This window comes from Ambystoma mexicanum, chromosome 7q, assembly GCF_040938575.1.
Source record: "Ambystoma mexicanum isolate Mex_15411 chromosome 7q, UKY_AmexF1_1, whole genome shotgun sequence".
NCBI classification, from domain to species: Eukaryota; Metazoa; Chordata; class Amphibia; order Caudata; family Ambystomatidae; genus Ambystoma; species Ambystoma mexicanum.
Genome location: NC_090941.1, coordinates 750,044,596 through 750,059,803, shown reverse-complemented (window position 1 = coordinate 750,059,803; position 15,208 = coordinate 750,044,596). Strand labels below are relative to the sequence as shown.

General features: G+C 46.5%; 1 protein-coding gene across 3 annotated transcripts in view; it reads left to right on the top strand.

Moving 5' to 3' along the window:
• The window catches only part of ATM (ATM serine/threonine kinase), a 3,046,976-nt gene that overhangs the window by 206,315 nt on the left and 2,825,453 nt on the right, over positions 1–15,208 (top strand). The window contains exon 5 of one of the 3 annotated variants that reach the window (XM_069640415.1): positions 1,109–2,153. The exons of the other annotated variants lie outside the window; for them this stretch is intronic. Within the exon in view, the coding sequence (XP_069496516.1) occupies positions 1,109–1,170 (62 nt within the window). The 3' untranslated portion in view covers positions 1,171–2,153. Of the gene's footprint in view, positions 1–1,108; positions 2,154–15,208 lie in introns of those variants that run through there. 3 annotated transcript variants of the gene reach the window in all.

The window sequence follows — 15,208 nt, the reverse complement described above, 5'->3', positions numbered from 1 at the left end:
CCTGGGCCTAAAGTGCTTGGATCACATCTTGGCCTCCAGACATAATGTACTCTGGCTTCCCATCAAAGCCCACATTGAATTTAAGATCTTGTCCTTTGCACACAGATGCATATACAAAGAGGCCCGGCTCTCCCTCAACTGCGTAGTCCAGAAACACCATGTTCATCATCTACGATATTTAACCAGTGTCACTCTTGCACCCCCACATTTAAATGCAAAAGAGCGGGAGGCGCACGCTTCCTTGTCATGGCTCCTTCTCTCTGTAACTCCATTCCCTCCAATATCAGAAATAAACGTTCATATACAACCTTTAGATGCACCATGATGAGTTTTGACTGTAGGGGCCAGGGAAGGGAAGCTGGGGGCAGGGGAGGGAGTATACAAAGGGGTGGCTGTTTGGGGAGGGTGTTATAGCCCTGGTTACCTTCAAGTGGGCAACACATAATGTAAGGGGGTTAAATTCCTCCCTCAAAAGGAAACAATTGGAGCAATACACCAGAAAATCGCGTCTGGACGTCTTGGCTATTCAGGAGACCCGTCTCTTGCGGAGAGACCAGGTAAGACTCCAGCTGTGGGGCTTCTCCCGGATCTTCCACGTTTCAGGCCCTAATAAGACATGTGGGATAGCTCTAGCTTTCCGCGATGGAGTGGACCTCAGGATAACCGAATCTAGGGCAGGCAAAGTGGGCAGGTGCATTATTGTAGTGGGAGAATGAGGGGTCTGCCTATACGATGGCCTCTATGCCCCCAACATAGGCAGTAAAGCGTTCCTGAGATATCTATTGCTCACACTTTAGGGGTTTGTGAAAGGTCACTTATTGTGTGAGGGATCTGAAATTTGAGGCAGACAATTTTTAGGTAGTTTTTCAATAAATGACATTTTATTAAATCATAAGCTTCAACAAACTCTTCACTATCCCTACACTGATGAGTATTTCCCTGCCTAAAATAATAAACTAAAGAAAAAAAAATTAACAATTGTTATCTGGCTCTCACACTTCTACATAAAATACACAAGAAATTATATGGCAATTCACAAAAACAATAATTGCATTTTTAATGTATTCACAGTTTCTCTTTATAACCTGGGTGAATTCCTCTTCCCCAGGTTTCAAGTTGGATTCAATTCCACTGTTCAACAAAAAGAAACAAGGACATCTGGGTTTGTAACACAGTTCCAACACAGTTCTTTGCACCTTCAACTTGTCAAAAGCAAATTCCAACAATTCCAAAGTTCAACAAAGGAAAGATTCCTCTTCTTGATATCATCTTTTCCCAGCTCTCTCTTCAACACCAAAATCACAGTTTGTATCTTTGTCAGGATAACTTCTCAGCACTTCCACTTCCACCTGGTTTACTCCCATGCCAGGCCTACTTCAATAAGGATTCACCATGCAAGGTTAATCACCTGCCCGACAGCTTTCCACAATCAACAGTGCTTCTGAAGTTCTAGATCTACTGACAACTAAACGTTCACAACAGCTTCTGCAGTTTTATGACTTTAAAGAAAAGACCAAAATTTACATTACTGCTCCTCAACACTTGGCACTTCTTCTGAACATTCACCTTCCAGAAGGGCAGCCTCTTTGCCACTCTTGTCTTCCTGCAACACCAACAACCAAGTACTTTTGACTTGCCTCCTTTTGACTTTGGCAATGTGAGTTTTTATACCAGCATATAATGTATAGTGTAATCACAAATCAGCAAGCTTCACCTTTGAAAACATTTCTGTCGCCCCTTTTCTTCCTATTGGCTATATTCATTTAATGGTATGCCTTGCTGTTAGTCTCTTTTGGCTTGGGCAATGTTTATATTACTCTTGGCTTTGGGCAATGCTTGTATGTTCACTGAAACTGACAATCTTAAAGTCTGGTCACTTGGTTTAAATGCTAGTGTTTTCCATTGCTTTACTAAGGATTCTTCCGTTAGTTTTCACTTTAGAATCACTTTTAGACATACGCAATTGGTATTTAAGCTGTTTTCTTTAATTCAGTATTCAAATAATATTATCACAGCAGTTTCATTCATCCGCAAGTGTTACTTTTGTTGCCTTCATTGTTCGACAATCAAACGGTCAGGTTTCAAGCAATTTCATTTGCACGCGAGTGGCTAATTCTTGCTACTTTTGCCTGCCTTTAATAAATAAAAGGGATTTGAGCGCTCTGCAACACTCACCTGCCTCTTCCTTTGCCTTTGATCCCTTTGCGTGCCGCAGGACTTCCACTGCTCTGGCTTTTCTTGAATGGACACACTTCCGAGTTGAAGTATTGGGGTTGCTGATGGTACTCTTGTTCAGAGAGGAATTGCCATAGCATTTCGGTGCTGGACTGCCCTTGTGGGCGGGACAAAGACTGATATGCAAATGGATATTTCCCATCTGTGAAGGTACAGTGAGCAAAAAGCAATGGCTGCGAACTCTCAATGTGGTTGATAACCACTGAACAGGTTATCATGCCTTGTTCTTTCGAGAGAGGGGCGCCTGCTACCTTTTTTGTATTTCCGAGTGGAAGTTGCCTTCGTTCCCGCCACTTTAGCACAGAGCTTTGCTTGCTCCCGAGACCCCCTGGTGCATACCAGTTCCCAGCAACCATCCCCTGCATGCTTTCTGCTGTGCAGTCTCTGCAATTCAGTTCACATTGGGGAAAGCCTTCATTCGTCGTGCTTCCCGCTGAGTAACCTCTGCACTTCAGATTTAGGGCAAAAGGACCCTTTCAGGACCGGCAGCTGGAATCTGCTGTGCAGTGGTCCCGGTGCCCTTTTTCCTCCAACTTCTGCTTGGACCACCAACAACGTGCCATCTGCTGCTTCCTCCTCCTCCTCCTGCTGCTGCTACTATTACTACTACTACTGCTACTGAAGCTCTCCCTGGCCTGCACCTGAGGGGGCCTTTTAAGCCTCTCTGCCTGCCTCAGATGTGGGTCATTTGCATTAACAAGCTGACCACTCTTGCAACATTGCTCTTGAGCCTCGTCCCAGTACTTGGGGAATTATGGGACTTGGAACACCCCCAACCGCAAAAGTAGTTTTAAAAATGTCTTCTATTCTACAATAAGCCATTAGAAGGGTGGGATTTAGTGGAAAATTAAACGCGAGTGTTTCACAGTCCTCATGATCTTTTCCCCCCTACCCCCATGTGATCCTCCCACAGAACACCCCCAGGGATCCGAGAGCGTCTGCCTTTCCCTGGCCACATGAGAAGGGTCTTAGGCCAGGTTTCCTGGGGAATTCATTGCTGATTCATTACAATTGATGAGAACAGCCTGGTCGCGGGAACTAGACAGTAGCACAGGGGGGTCCTTGCACAAGAGGTGGCTGGCCACCAGATCACTAAAGGACAGATCTGAAGCCTTGGGCCTTTGGGATGCTTGGAGAAGGGTGCAAAGGAACAAGGAGGGGTTCAACCTTGTCTCAAATGTGCACGATTCACAATCCCGAATCGATTACGGGCGGTTTTGGCTGACACTCCCCCCACTCCCCCCCTGCTGTTGTGGGAAATCATGGGCATAGAGGTGGGTCCGCTTGGGATAGCTCACCATGCAGTGGTCACAATGGACCTACAGATCTCCAGACGTAAACCCGGGATCTGGGGCTGGGAGTTACCGGGTGAGCTATTACGTGACCCCATCCTCAGGAGGGAATTTGAGGATAAGATGACTAGCTTCTTTGACTTGAATAGAGTTTCAGACACAGGGAGAGCATCCGATGGGACGCATTTAAGGAGGGGGGAGTTCATTGGTGCTAAAGCAGTGAGGGACAAGCAAATGAGGCTCCTTGATGCCCCGATGGAGGCTGAGGTTGAAGATCTGTGATGGCTCCCACTAGGACGGTCATGATTGAATACAGACATGGAGTAGCTCAGTTAAATATCCTTATTTCTTTTGTTATTGTGTTATGACTTGTCTTTGTTCAAAGTACAGAGCAAGCCTTTCATAAAAACACTGTTAATAAAAAAGATCACAGAAAAAACAACCAATTATACATACAATACATCCTAAAACATCGTAGAACATAATACAAACGACATACAAAAAAGCTTACAGCATACCCGGGAGAGGGAACAAAGACATCACACAATACAATGTAATTCTCTACATTTCTCCAATGGTTCCAGTATCTCCCGTAAGAAGTTACAAAGTGCTAAGACAAGTGATGTATTGTACCCCCACATTATTGTAGCCCAGAATAGATCACCTGAGACTTCTCCCTTCAATCCCAAGAAAGCCTTGATGTATAATGTTCTGCATTCTGTTAAGTTGGAGCAGAAAAGTGTAAGGTGTTTCACTGTTTCAGTGCATGAGGTCTGGTTACAGAGTCGACAGACCAAGGATTTTGTCGAGTTATCTCCCCATTTAGTAATACGGTCCAACGTGGGAAGTACGTTTAGTTTGAACCGAATATATAAACCTCAGACTCTTGAAGAAGGAACAAATGTACCTTGACAAATTGCCTTTTTTCTTAGGGAATTTTGTGTACTCCATATAGGACAAATGTGAACCCAGTTTTTCAATTGTTCTGCCCCAGTCGAGCATGAACAGTTTGCGCTTAGTCATGGTAGGTTTATTCACCAGCTTGTCTTCAGACAAGGTAATTTCGCTCAAAAGGGTACCCATAGAGTTTGTAAAAGTAGCCAAGGATGCAACCGTCTCACACAAAGGGCCCCCAAGTCCTCATATACCTTGAGCTGAAAGAGATCAGAGAAAACTTGTGACGAATGATGGTGTTTGGAAGCCCCCGTGGGGCAAGCTCAAGGAATTTTCCAAACCATCCGCTGAACTGAGTCGGGTATTTCACCTAGGTTCAATAGTGAGAGGTCCAGCCCGTACAAAACACTTAGCTCTACTTTGGCTAGGTTGAACTTAATGAGCGGCAGAAGTGAAAACCTACAGAGGAGGCTGTATATCCTCTTTAGCTGAGAAACTAGCGGTTTCACTCTTGCTTTCAAAACGTCCCTAGTTTCTGCCAATGAGCGGATGTTAGTTAGGTTGTAGCCCAAGTAGCATGTCGTTAAAGCTTTCCCCAGTCTTTGTTCTCCTACGACCCAACACATGGGTTTCGGTCTGTTGCTATTGGAAAAAATTATCACCTTAGACTTTGGAGCTGTTTACGAATAGATTGTTTTTGGCCGCGCAAGTGGGAAAAAGATCAAGTTTTCTTTGCAGACCAATTGCTGTTATATCGAACAACAGTGTTGCCTGCAAAGGCCATCCAGTCGCGCTTCAGATGTCCCATTCTAACTGGAAAAGTGATGTCTTCTGTCCACAATACATTTAGGTCTGATAGATACGACATTAAAGAGCAGAGGGGCCAGAACACAACCCTGCTTGACTCCCACATGGGTTGGTACAGGCCCCGTGCAGGCCCCCTCCCTAGTAAGCCTAGCCTTCAATGATGTTTGTGTGTAACTGCTCCGCCAACAGTACCAATTTGGTGGGGACCTGCCAATTTCAGCAATTTATTTCCAGAGTACTCTACGGTTCACTCTGTCGAACATGGAGGTCATGTCCAAAGAGGCCATGTAGGCCTTACCGTGTCCTTCCCCCTGATCAACGCCCTAAGGTACGCCATGATAGTAGCGTTCAACTGGGTGCCCGTACCTGTCCTGAATCCAACTTGGTAGCGCAAGATCAGTCCCAACCGCCAAAACGTGTCATTAAAGTGGTGAAGATTTTACACGAAGCATCGAGCAACGCTAGTGGTCTGTTATTAGGATCTCCCAAATCACTCCCTTTTTATGTATAGGAATGATCAATGACTTGCGCCAAGATGTAGGGACCAAGTTGGATTCCCAAATGATCTTAAACTGGGGACACAACACCCCTGCATATAGTTGGGGATCGCTTTTAATCGCCACAGGTGCTAAACCATCCCGGCCTGGTGGCCTAGAGGCCTTAGCCTTATTAATGGCCCATACAACATACTCTTCCACCAAAGGGAATGGAAATGGGGGTTCACCCACCCTGCACTCACCTCCCCAACTGAGAATATCCTTGGTAGTGTTCCAGTCAGGACTGGCAAATTTGTTTGAAAAAAATTCGAATTCTACCAATGTCTCTTCAGGTATAGTACAAACCAGTTCTGGCACGGAAGTGGCTGTCTTGTTTTTCTAATGGTGGATCACAAGTTTTGAACAGTTCTGTGACCTGAGAGTTTTGTGCATTCCCTAGTTGTCGTTATTGAGCCTACTCACTCTAATGGATTTCAGAAAGCTCCTATAATGAGACTGAATCATTTTCTTTGCACTTTGGTAGGCACCCACAGAAAGGTTGTCCATACCCAGAACCCTCAGTAGTAGCCTTTTTAGTGCATTTTGCATTCGTTATCCTAAGGTCCGAAACATGCGATGGGCCACCAGTCTGGTACAACTTTGTTTTGCTCAAGACCGCCCTCATAAGTCGCTGTATCAATAGATTGTAAGATAAGAGCGATAATCTGCGCTATGAAATATCCACAGAACTAAAAATGTGGAGAGAACTTTACAGTTCGTCCGCCAGCGCTACTATGCTGATAGGCTCCTGGTACGGTTACTGAGGGGAGCAGTTGGTACTAAAACCGTCACTGCTGTAACAGACAAGCAAGGTCTTGACATCCAGGAGTGTTTAGCCCGATTTTTATGCTGACCTGTACTCGTCCCAAGACCCTTTAGACCAGCTATAGGGGAATTCTCAAACGATATCTGACTGCCCACAGCCGAAGCGAGGATATTGCTGGGGAAGAAATATCAGAAGAGGGGGTGTGGGGTGTTCTAAAAGCAATGCCCCTTAACAAATCACCTGGGCCAGATGACTTCAACTCAGCATTTTACAAAACCTTTGCTAGAATCCTAGTCCCTCACCTTACTGAACTCTTTAACCACTTAACCCCAAACCCAATAAGGACCCCACCAGGTGTAGGTCTTAAAGGCCACTAGCTTTAACCAATGTAGATGCCGAAATCTATACCAAAATTCTCGCTAACAGGCTGGAGGGCTTTCTCTCGGCCCTGATCGACCCCAACCAGTCGTGGTTTGTACAAGGACACCAAACATTTGACAGTATCCGATGTATTGCTCACTTGGTGGAGAGGTGATCCACAAGACTTCGACATCCGCTGTCCTTCTTTCCCTTCCATGCCGAGAAGGCCTTTGACCGGGTGGAATGGTCATTCCTGTTTAAAGTTATGGGGAAGATGGGGCTGGGAAGAGACTTTATCAAGATGGTCCAAGCAAATTACAATACTCCTTCCAGGGAGTTCCTTTCTGGGGAGGGCGGGGCAGGGGTTTAACACAAAGTGGCGACAGCATCGTACCAAAATGACACCCTCTTGTGCGACTTTGGGAGTGCGCAAAATGAGGGCGACATTTACTGCACCCAAGTAGAGCGGGGTTGCGGGGGTGTCCCCTGTTCTACTTGGGCGCCAGAACGGGAGTTGGGGGTTGCGGGGGTGGCCCCCGCTTAACATTTTGGTAAGCGGGGGACAAGAAAGCAAAAAAAAAAGTCAACGCTGCAGGGATAGCAGAGTGTAGGCAGCACACACAACAGTGTGCTGTCGTAAAGGTAAGTGGGGTGGGGGGGGCGGAGAGGCGAAATGTGGGCCGGGGGGTTGCGGGCACAGTGATCTATGTGATCACTGAACCGCGCCGTAATTGGCGCCGACATTTTCGTTGGCGCAATTACGGGCAGCGCAGTGATCACGTAGATTCAGTGGCGGCCTTTGTGGGCGACATGCTGCTTTCACTTTTTTTTTTAATTTGATTTTATTGAGTTTTATTCAATGCCAATCATTGCAAAAACAAAGTTACACATTCAAAAATGCAGAACAAAGTCAGAACTTTTCAAAAGTATTGTCTAGTCATACATTATTTAGGCAGATCCGGCTTTGAGCTGCAAGTCTTCAGCATGACTTTCCCTTCTCCCTCCCTCCCTCCACCCGCCCTGCCCCCCCCGTGGATCGAGCAAGCATCTATTTTGACATGTCTGTGTGTGTCTTTGATCGGTCACAATGTGTATGCGAGGGGACTGCCTCGTTGAGAGGGTCTTTTTGTGTCATCATTCGGGGCTTCTTAGATCACATGTGTTCCATTACAACCCAGTGTTTTTAGTTAGTTTTGCTCCGCCAAAAGAGGGGGGGGGGGGACTCCCTCTTCCATTCCTGTGTTCATCACTGTGGTGTTCCTGGGAAGTGTTTACTCGTAAAGTCCATCGCATTGTGAGGCTCTTCCATGAAGGGATGCTGTTATCTTTTCCATTATACATATATCGGAGGCCACATTAATCCATTCACTTTCACTTGGAATCATTCTGGACTTCCATTTTATCACGAGTATTGCGCGGACAGCTAACAATAACTGTGGGACCAAACCTTTAATCCTTCTCCATTCGTCTTCACTTTTTTCAAGGCCAAACAATACAAGAAGGGGATCTGCAGATCTGTGGATGCCGTCTATATCTCTAATCCACCCCAGGACCTTGTCCCAATACACCTTTATTCAGGGGCAACTCCACCACATACCAATAGTTGGCAACCTCACCCCATTCATGCCAGCATTGCGGACTGGTTGATTGGAGCATTCTAGAGGGCCTGAGAGGGTCGTATTGCCATCTGTGTAATAATTTGATAGCGTGTGATTTGTATTAAGTCGTTATAGATGTTTGTGAGGCTGCTTTGCACATTCTTCCCCACATGTCTGGATCTATTTGTTCACCTATGTCCCTCTCCCATCTGCTTCTCAATGGTTCCGTAGTCCCGTCTCCTGCCCCTGCCAGTTCCTTATACATGGCGGATATCAAGCCCTTCCTCTCTTTTCTGGTGTCCAATAGCGATTCAAAGGGGGTAAGGTCCCTCTTCAGCTTATCCCTCCATTCCGTTTTTGTCAGAATGCCTTTTATCTGTAGATATTGGAAGGTGGACAGTGTGCCTATCCCCAGGGCTTCTGTCAGTTCTGGGAGTGTTATAAAAGAGTCCTTTTTCAGCAGTTGTCCCACCCTTTCTAGACCGGCTTCATACCATGTTTGGAACCTCTCCACATTCGAAATATGTTCGTTAATGCCAGGGGACCATAAGTGGCTCAGTGGGGATGGCCATGTGGCGATCTTTTGCATCCTCGTACCCTTTCTCCAGATCCCCCATATAGTGCTCAGTATCGGGTGGTTTTTGATTCTATTATAAAGCATTTTCCTGGGGGCCCTTAGCCACTCTGAGACTGTGGCCGGGGATAGGTAGTAGTTGTCCATGGTGATCCATTGGGGTTCTTTGTGGTTACGTAGGTGGGGGATTAGGACTCTGTTTGGCCGCTTCATAATATTTTCTTAGATCCGGGAGACCAACCCCGCCTTTGTCTTTGGGGAGTGTTAGGGTGTTTTATGAGATCCTAGCTTTTTTCCCCTGCCAGAGGAATCCCAGAATGGCTCTCTTGACCTCCGTGAAGAAGTTCCTTGGTATCTCAATGGGGAGCATTTTAAAGGGGTATAGGAACCGTGGGAGACACACCATTTTAACGGTGTTGAGTCACCCCAGCCATGAGATCGTCAGTTTGCTCCATTTACTAAGATCTGCATGGAATCTTTGGAGAAGGGGAGGGAAATTGGCTTCATATAGGCCACCTAGATATCTAGTGATTTGTATGCCTAGGTATTTCAGTTTAGAGTGTTCGATCTTGAGACCTAGTAAGTAGAATCTATCCTCATTTGTATCCATTGATCCTTGCAGGGGGCAGAGAATCGACTTAGCTTTGTTCACTTTAAACCCAGAGAGTCGACCATAGTCGTCTAGTAAATGAAGAGCCCGGGGGATGGACGTCATGGGGTTTGTCATATGTAGGAGTATGTCATCGGTATAGAGGGCCACCTTGTATTCAACTCCTCCCAGTTGCATTCCCTCTACCCGGGGGTCAGCCCTCATTTTTTGCGCCAAGGGTTCCAGGGAGAGAGTGAAGAGAATTGCAGAAAGAGGGCATCCCTGCCGAGTGCCTCTCCCTAGCTCGAACCATCTGGAATACTCTCCATTCACGAATATGTAGGCTTTTGGGGACGTGTATACCACCTGTATTCCCTTTCTAAACCGTGGGCCTATCCCAACCTTATGTAGCATTGCTCTCAGAAATTCCCACTCTACCCTGTCAAAGGCCGCCTCTGCGTTGATTGAGAGGAGGACGGGTTCACTGGGCATATTCTGGGATGCATGAATAAGACTGTTTTGCGCATTTGTATCGGCCCCCTGTCTTCCCAGTATAAAGCCTACTTGATGGGGATGGATAAGTTGAGGCATTAGTGTCTCTAATCTAGCGGCCAGAACCCTTGTATAAATCTTCACATCTAGATTAAGCAGGGAGATGGGGCGATATGATCTGCATTTTTTGGGGTCTCTTCCCTCTTTGGGGATTATGGTAATCAGTGCGCGGGTGAAGGAGTCTGGGGCTTTCCCTGACTCTAACATTTTGTTGAAAAGTTCTACCATGAATGACGTGAGTTGTGCACTGAAGGTTTTATAGAATCCAGCCGTGTAACCGTCTTCCCCCAGAGATTTGCCTAGAGTTAACATCTTAATTGCGTTTTGGACTTCTAGTTCAGTTATAGGGAATTCTAACAGCTCTGAGTCAGGGGTTGATATCTTGGGCATAGTGATAGAGGACAGATAGGTTTCCGCATCAGATTGGTCAGGATTTGCTTCCGAGGTGTATAGGGTCTCATAGAAAGTAGCAAAAGATTCAGGGATGGTGGGAGTGATATCGTTTGGAACAGGGTTATCCTCAGTTATTTCTAGCATTTTTCGGTCGGCTCTTTGTTCTCTAAGTCTGGTGGCATAACATTTCTGTTTCAGGAGTCGGAGCTTGCGCACAATCTGCACGTGTTCCAATATTATCAGTTCTTCCCTTTTCTTTTTTGCCTCATTAATTTTATTGAGGTCATTCTCATCTTCCCTCCTAATTTCCCCTTCTAGCTGACCGATCTCTATTCTGAGCCTGTTTTCGATAATTTGTCTCTCCCTATTCTTGCGGGACCCCTTGTTAGGCAGAATCCTGTGCAGTTCCCTTAGGGAGCAGTGCAAAAAGATTAAGACTACAGGTGTTGGCAGTAATCCCACTTGGTAGCAGTCTGTACCACACAGATTTACCTGGTAGCTGTGGCTGAGCAGTCAGATGTCTCCCAAGTAGAGTTAGGCATTATATAGAGTATACACATTAGGTACAAAAAGACAGTAGCACAAGCAAACACTGACCAGAGCTTTGGTATAAAAGTATATCATTATTTATTTAAAAACACACTGGCACTAATATGTCAAGCAAGTTCAAACACAGTCATTAGAAGTATATACACCTCCCTGATTAAATTATTTGACAAGTCTAAGTCAAGACACCACTTATTTTCAAAACAGAGGTGAGCGCGTAACGTTAGATGGCACTCCAATAATTCAGTTAAAAAAGGGAGAGAAAAGGCAGAGTTTGGAAACACAATACCAACACTTTTAAGACACCACAGCAAGTCAAGAAAGGCAGGGTCTACTGTAGAGCAAAAGGTTCATAGGCCAGGCCAACTCTTGGAGAGAGCAAGGCGGAATGTGCCCAAGATCACACAGTTGAAATGCACTTTAAAGTCTTTGTAGAAGAGTCAAAAGGAGTAGGAATAGTTCAGGAAGGCAAAGTTAGCAGGTCTGAGGCAAACCCAGTATAGAGGACAAGGATTTAGGGGACACCTTGAGCACTCTGTAGAAAGGGAGGCCAGGCAGGACACAGTACCTTAAATGGGAAGGAAGCTCCAGCGGGGGCAGTTGTTCCTGGCAGTGGTTGGGGCTCAGTGTTCCAGTCAGAGGAAGAGAGGATCTCGTCATAGAGGAAGTTTGGAGTCGTTGCACTGCCCAGGGTTGAAACCAGCCGCGGAGTACCCGATTAAAAGGTGCAGTCCTTTTATTCACGGTCAAAAGTGGTGAGCTTGGCTATCCGGCCGCCGGGGTGCTTGGCACGGGCTATTCGACCAAGGTACGCTTCTGGGTGTGAAAGAAGGTGAACTGGTTGTTCCTACCAGCTCAAAGGGGGACAGACTCCCCAGATGAAGATCTTCCCTGTCGTTGGAAAGTGGTGAGTTCGTGCAGCAGGGTTTCACCGGTGGTGTCGTCGGGTTGCAGGTGGCTCAGCTTCTTCCTCGTCGGATTCTTAGGTCCTGTGGCGACTTCTGAAGTTCCAGTCCCAAAGGCCACGCTTTTATGCAGAAAACCCCATTCATTCAGCCTAGCTGTCAATCACACATGCTAAGTGGTGAACCGGGCGGCTAAACCCCCCTCCACCCCTCCTAAGGAACCCAGACAGAGTGGCACCACTTGGAGGGCTTCTGTGGAGAAGCCCGCCAAAATAGTGGAACAAAGGGCTCGACCTTTGTTGGAGTCACAGAGACGGACACAAACGCCATTTTAGAACCGAGTTTTGGCAAACAATCCCAACCGGTAAATTAATATTAAATAAATAAACCGGCGGTATGTTCGAGGCTATGTTTAAAAGTGGTAGCCTCGAACAATGGGAAAATCCCATAGGATTATGTTCGCGGTCGAATATACAAAGTAGTATCCACTGCCACCAGCCTAAAACTCGTCGAGGGGGGACGGGACAGTGCCCCCTCGAGAACAGACCCAGGGGCAATCGAATTACCCCTAAAAGTACTTCCACAATATGATGGTTTGTACTGGTTCTGTTCACAGATTTGGACTAGTAAAGCCAATGGTGACTTTACATGCCCTGGGACACAGTAGTCAGTCCCAGGGTATGGAGTATATGTTTGGGGGTCACTATGACACCCCTGTGTAACTGCACTTAGGGTGCTGTGTAACACACATAGTAAAACAGATGATGCCCTATGGAGTAAAAAGAGGTTACCCCATAGCCCATGAACACCTACAAAATCAAAGGTACATCTCAAATCATGCCTAAGAGTGGGAGGAAAAGAGTCTCACTCTTAGCAGGAGAAAAAAATAAACCCCAAAAATCCAGCAAAGCTGCTGGGGGACTCAATAGGTTTGGGAAATTAGCCTCTACAGAGAATTCTCCCTAACACCCCTCCTTTATTAGGACACCTCTCCAGGTCGCTTTCCCCCCTTCCCAGACTACCTGTTTGGATACCTCGCCTGTGTTGTTCAGTTTAAAATATTCACTAATTTCTGTCCCCAATTCTGTCTTAAAGACAAGGTCTTTCCAAAGACTCTCATTACATATCCATTTTGCTCCCATGACGGGCAAATTATCCCACCGGGTGTCAGCTACCACCATGTCATGATCGGACCCTGCGACTGGGACTATCTCTGATCATGCCGTGGTGTCTGAAAGATCTTTAGAGAAATATATGTAGTCGATCCGGGTAAGTGTGTTATGAGGGGTGGAGTAAAAAGTGTAACCCCGTTCGTTTGGGTGCATATCTCTCCACACGTCTCTCATAATAATAATAATAATTTGCCACTTATTTAGCGCTACGAACCCTCAGGTATCTGAGCGCTGCTTATTATTACCCACAGTGTGTGGTGCTCATTTATCTACCTCGGAAGGATGAAAGGCTGAGTTTGGCCTTGCCGGGATTCGAACCTGCGTTAGCAGGCTCTGCACTGATGTCAAAGCGAGCGCTCTACTCGCTGTGCCACTTGACCGGCTCATACCATATACATCCATCACCTCAGCGAACTGTTACGCTCACCTGGTCTCTGCGGAGGCGTTGGGGCACGGGTGCAGCCCTCCCTGAACTTGAATCGCCCCCCTTCAGGCCTCTCCCTCGGTAGAAAAGCTGTGAGCGTTGGTACATGGTGATACTGCTCCTGCGTGGAGATAAGAGTGTGTGAGTGCGCCAATCTGTGATTGTTGTACCTCTCAAAACCTTCCTCCCCCCCCCCCCCAGTACAGTTTCTGTGAGCATACGCCAGCCCATAAAGCTCACCTGTGAATTATGGAAGGTAAGCTCTCTGTCCTGCTACTTCTGGCAGGGGCGCGTTGAATGGGATCTAGTTCCTTCACTGATCCCTGATAAGGATTAGTTCAGTGCAGCTGTGACTTTGTTTCTCCTTATGATTGGTAAGTGTCTCTTGAGCTCTTGTGATTCTGTTCATTCTGTTTAATGTCTTTATATGTTGCCCGCAATAATGTCTCTCTTCTGTTTTCTTCCCTTAGATAGAAATGCGGCCTCAATGCAGCTGTGAGATTCGAGATGCAGCCAGGTGGAAGATTGATGCTATTGCAACGGTTGACAGCAGGTAAGTGATGGTTTGAGGAAATATGTGAAGTATGGCGAAGCGCGACATTAAACTGACTGTTTTTTCGATGTCTAACCTTGTCTTCTGTTTTTCCTTGCAGGCGCTGCTGTCGACGATGGAGCGTGTTGTGCTGCGGTGCCAAGATGATTTCGGCGTTCCGGAAAGTGTAAAGATTAATGCTCGGTTCACCGAAGAGATGTACAGGTAAGAATAGCTTCCCCCAGTTGGTAAGTATGCTGGCAGGAAGCAGGATGTCCAAGAAGCAGGGTCTTCAAAGGTAAGCAGGTCTGACGTCAGGCGATGGTGAGCGTTACGCTGCTGGTAAGTGCAGAATAACGCGAAGCGTCTGTCTTGAGGATCATGGCAGCTTATATAGCTTTGAATCCATTAGCAGCCACACCCAAGAATACACTTGGGGCTGCTTAATGGATGGAATGTTCAAGGTTAATGCATCTGAAGTGCTTAATAGATGGAATGTTCAAGGTTAATGCATCTGAAGTGCTTAATGGATGGAATGTTCAAGGTTAATGCATCTGAAGTGCTATGTCCATAAAAGCTTTTTGGTGTTAAATGGATGTTCTTGTTTACTTTTGTTCATGACCCTGGCGCCAAACGCGCCAGGACAGTGTCCACCCAGGTCTCCTGTGCATGCGACCCCTGCATGCCTGTGCCCCTGACTTCATGACCATGACACGAACTCTGTGCGGTCACCCCTATTCTGGTCTCTCGCTTCAGGGTTACCAGGCTTCCAATCCATATCTGGGTCTGCCCATTGATTGAAGTCCCCTCCTAAAATGATATGGCCTGAGGCCTCTAGCATTATTTTTGGGATCATTTTAGCCAGGAAGCAGGCCTGACCGGAATCGGGGGAGTAGATTGTGGCGATCGTAACCTTCACTTTTCCAATGGACCCTGTCACCAATAGGGCACGCCCTTCTACATCAGACCAGGTCTTGGTGAACTCGAACTCTATTCCTTTTCTAATGAGAATCCACACTCCTCCCTTCTTTAG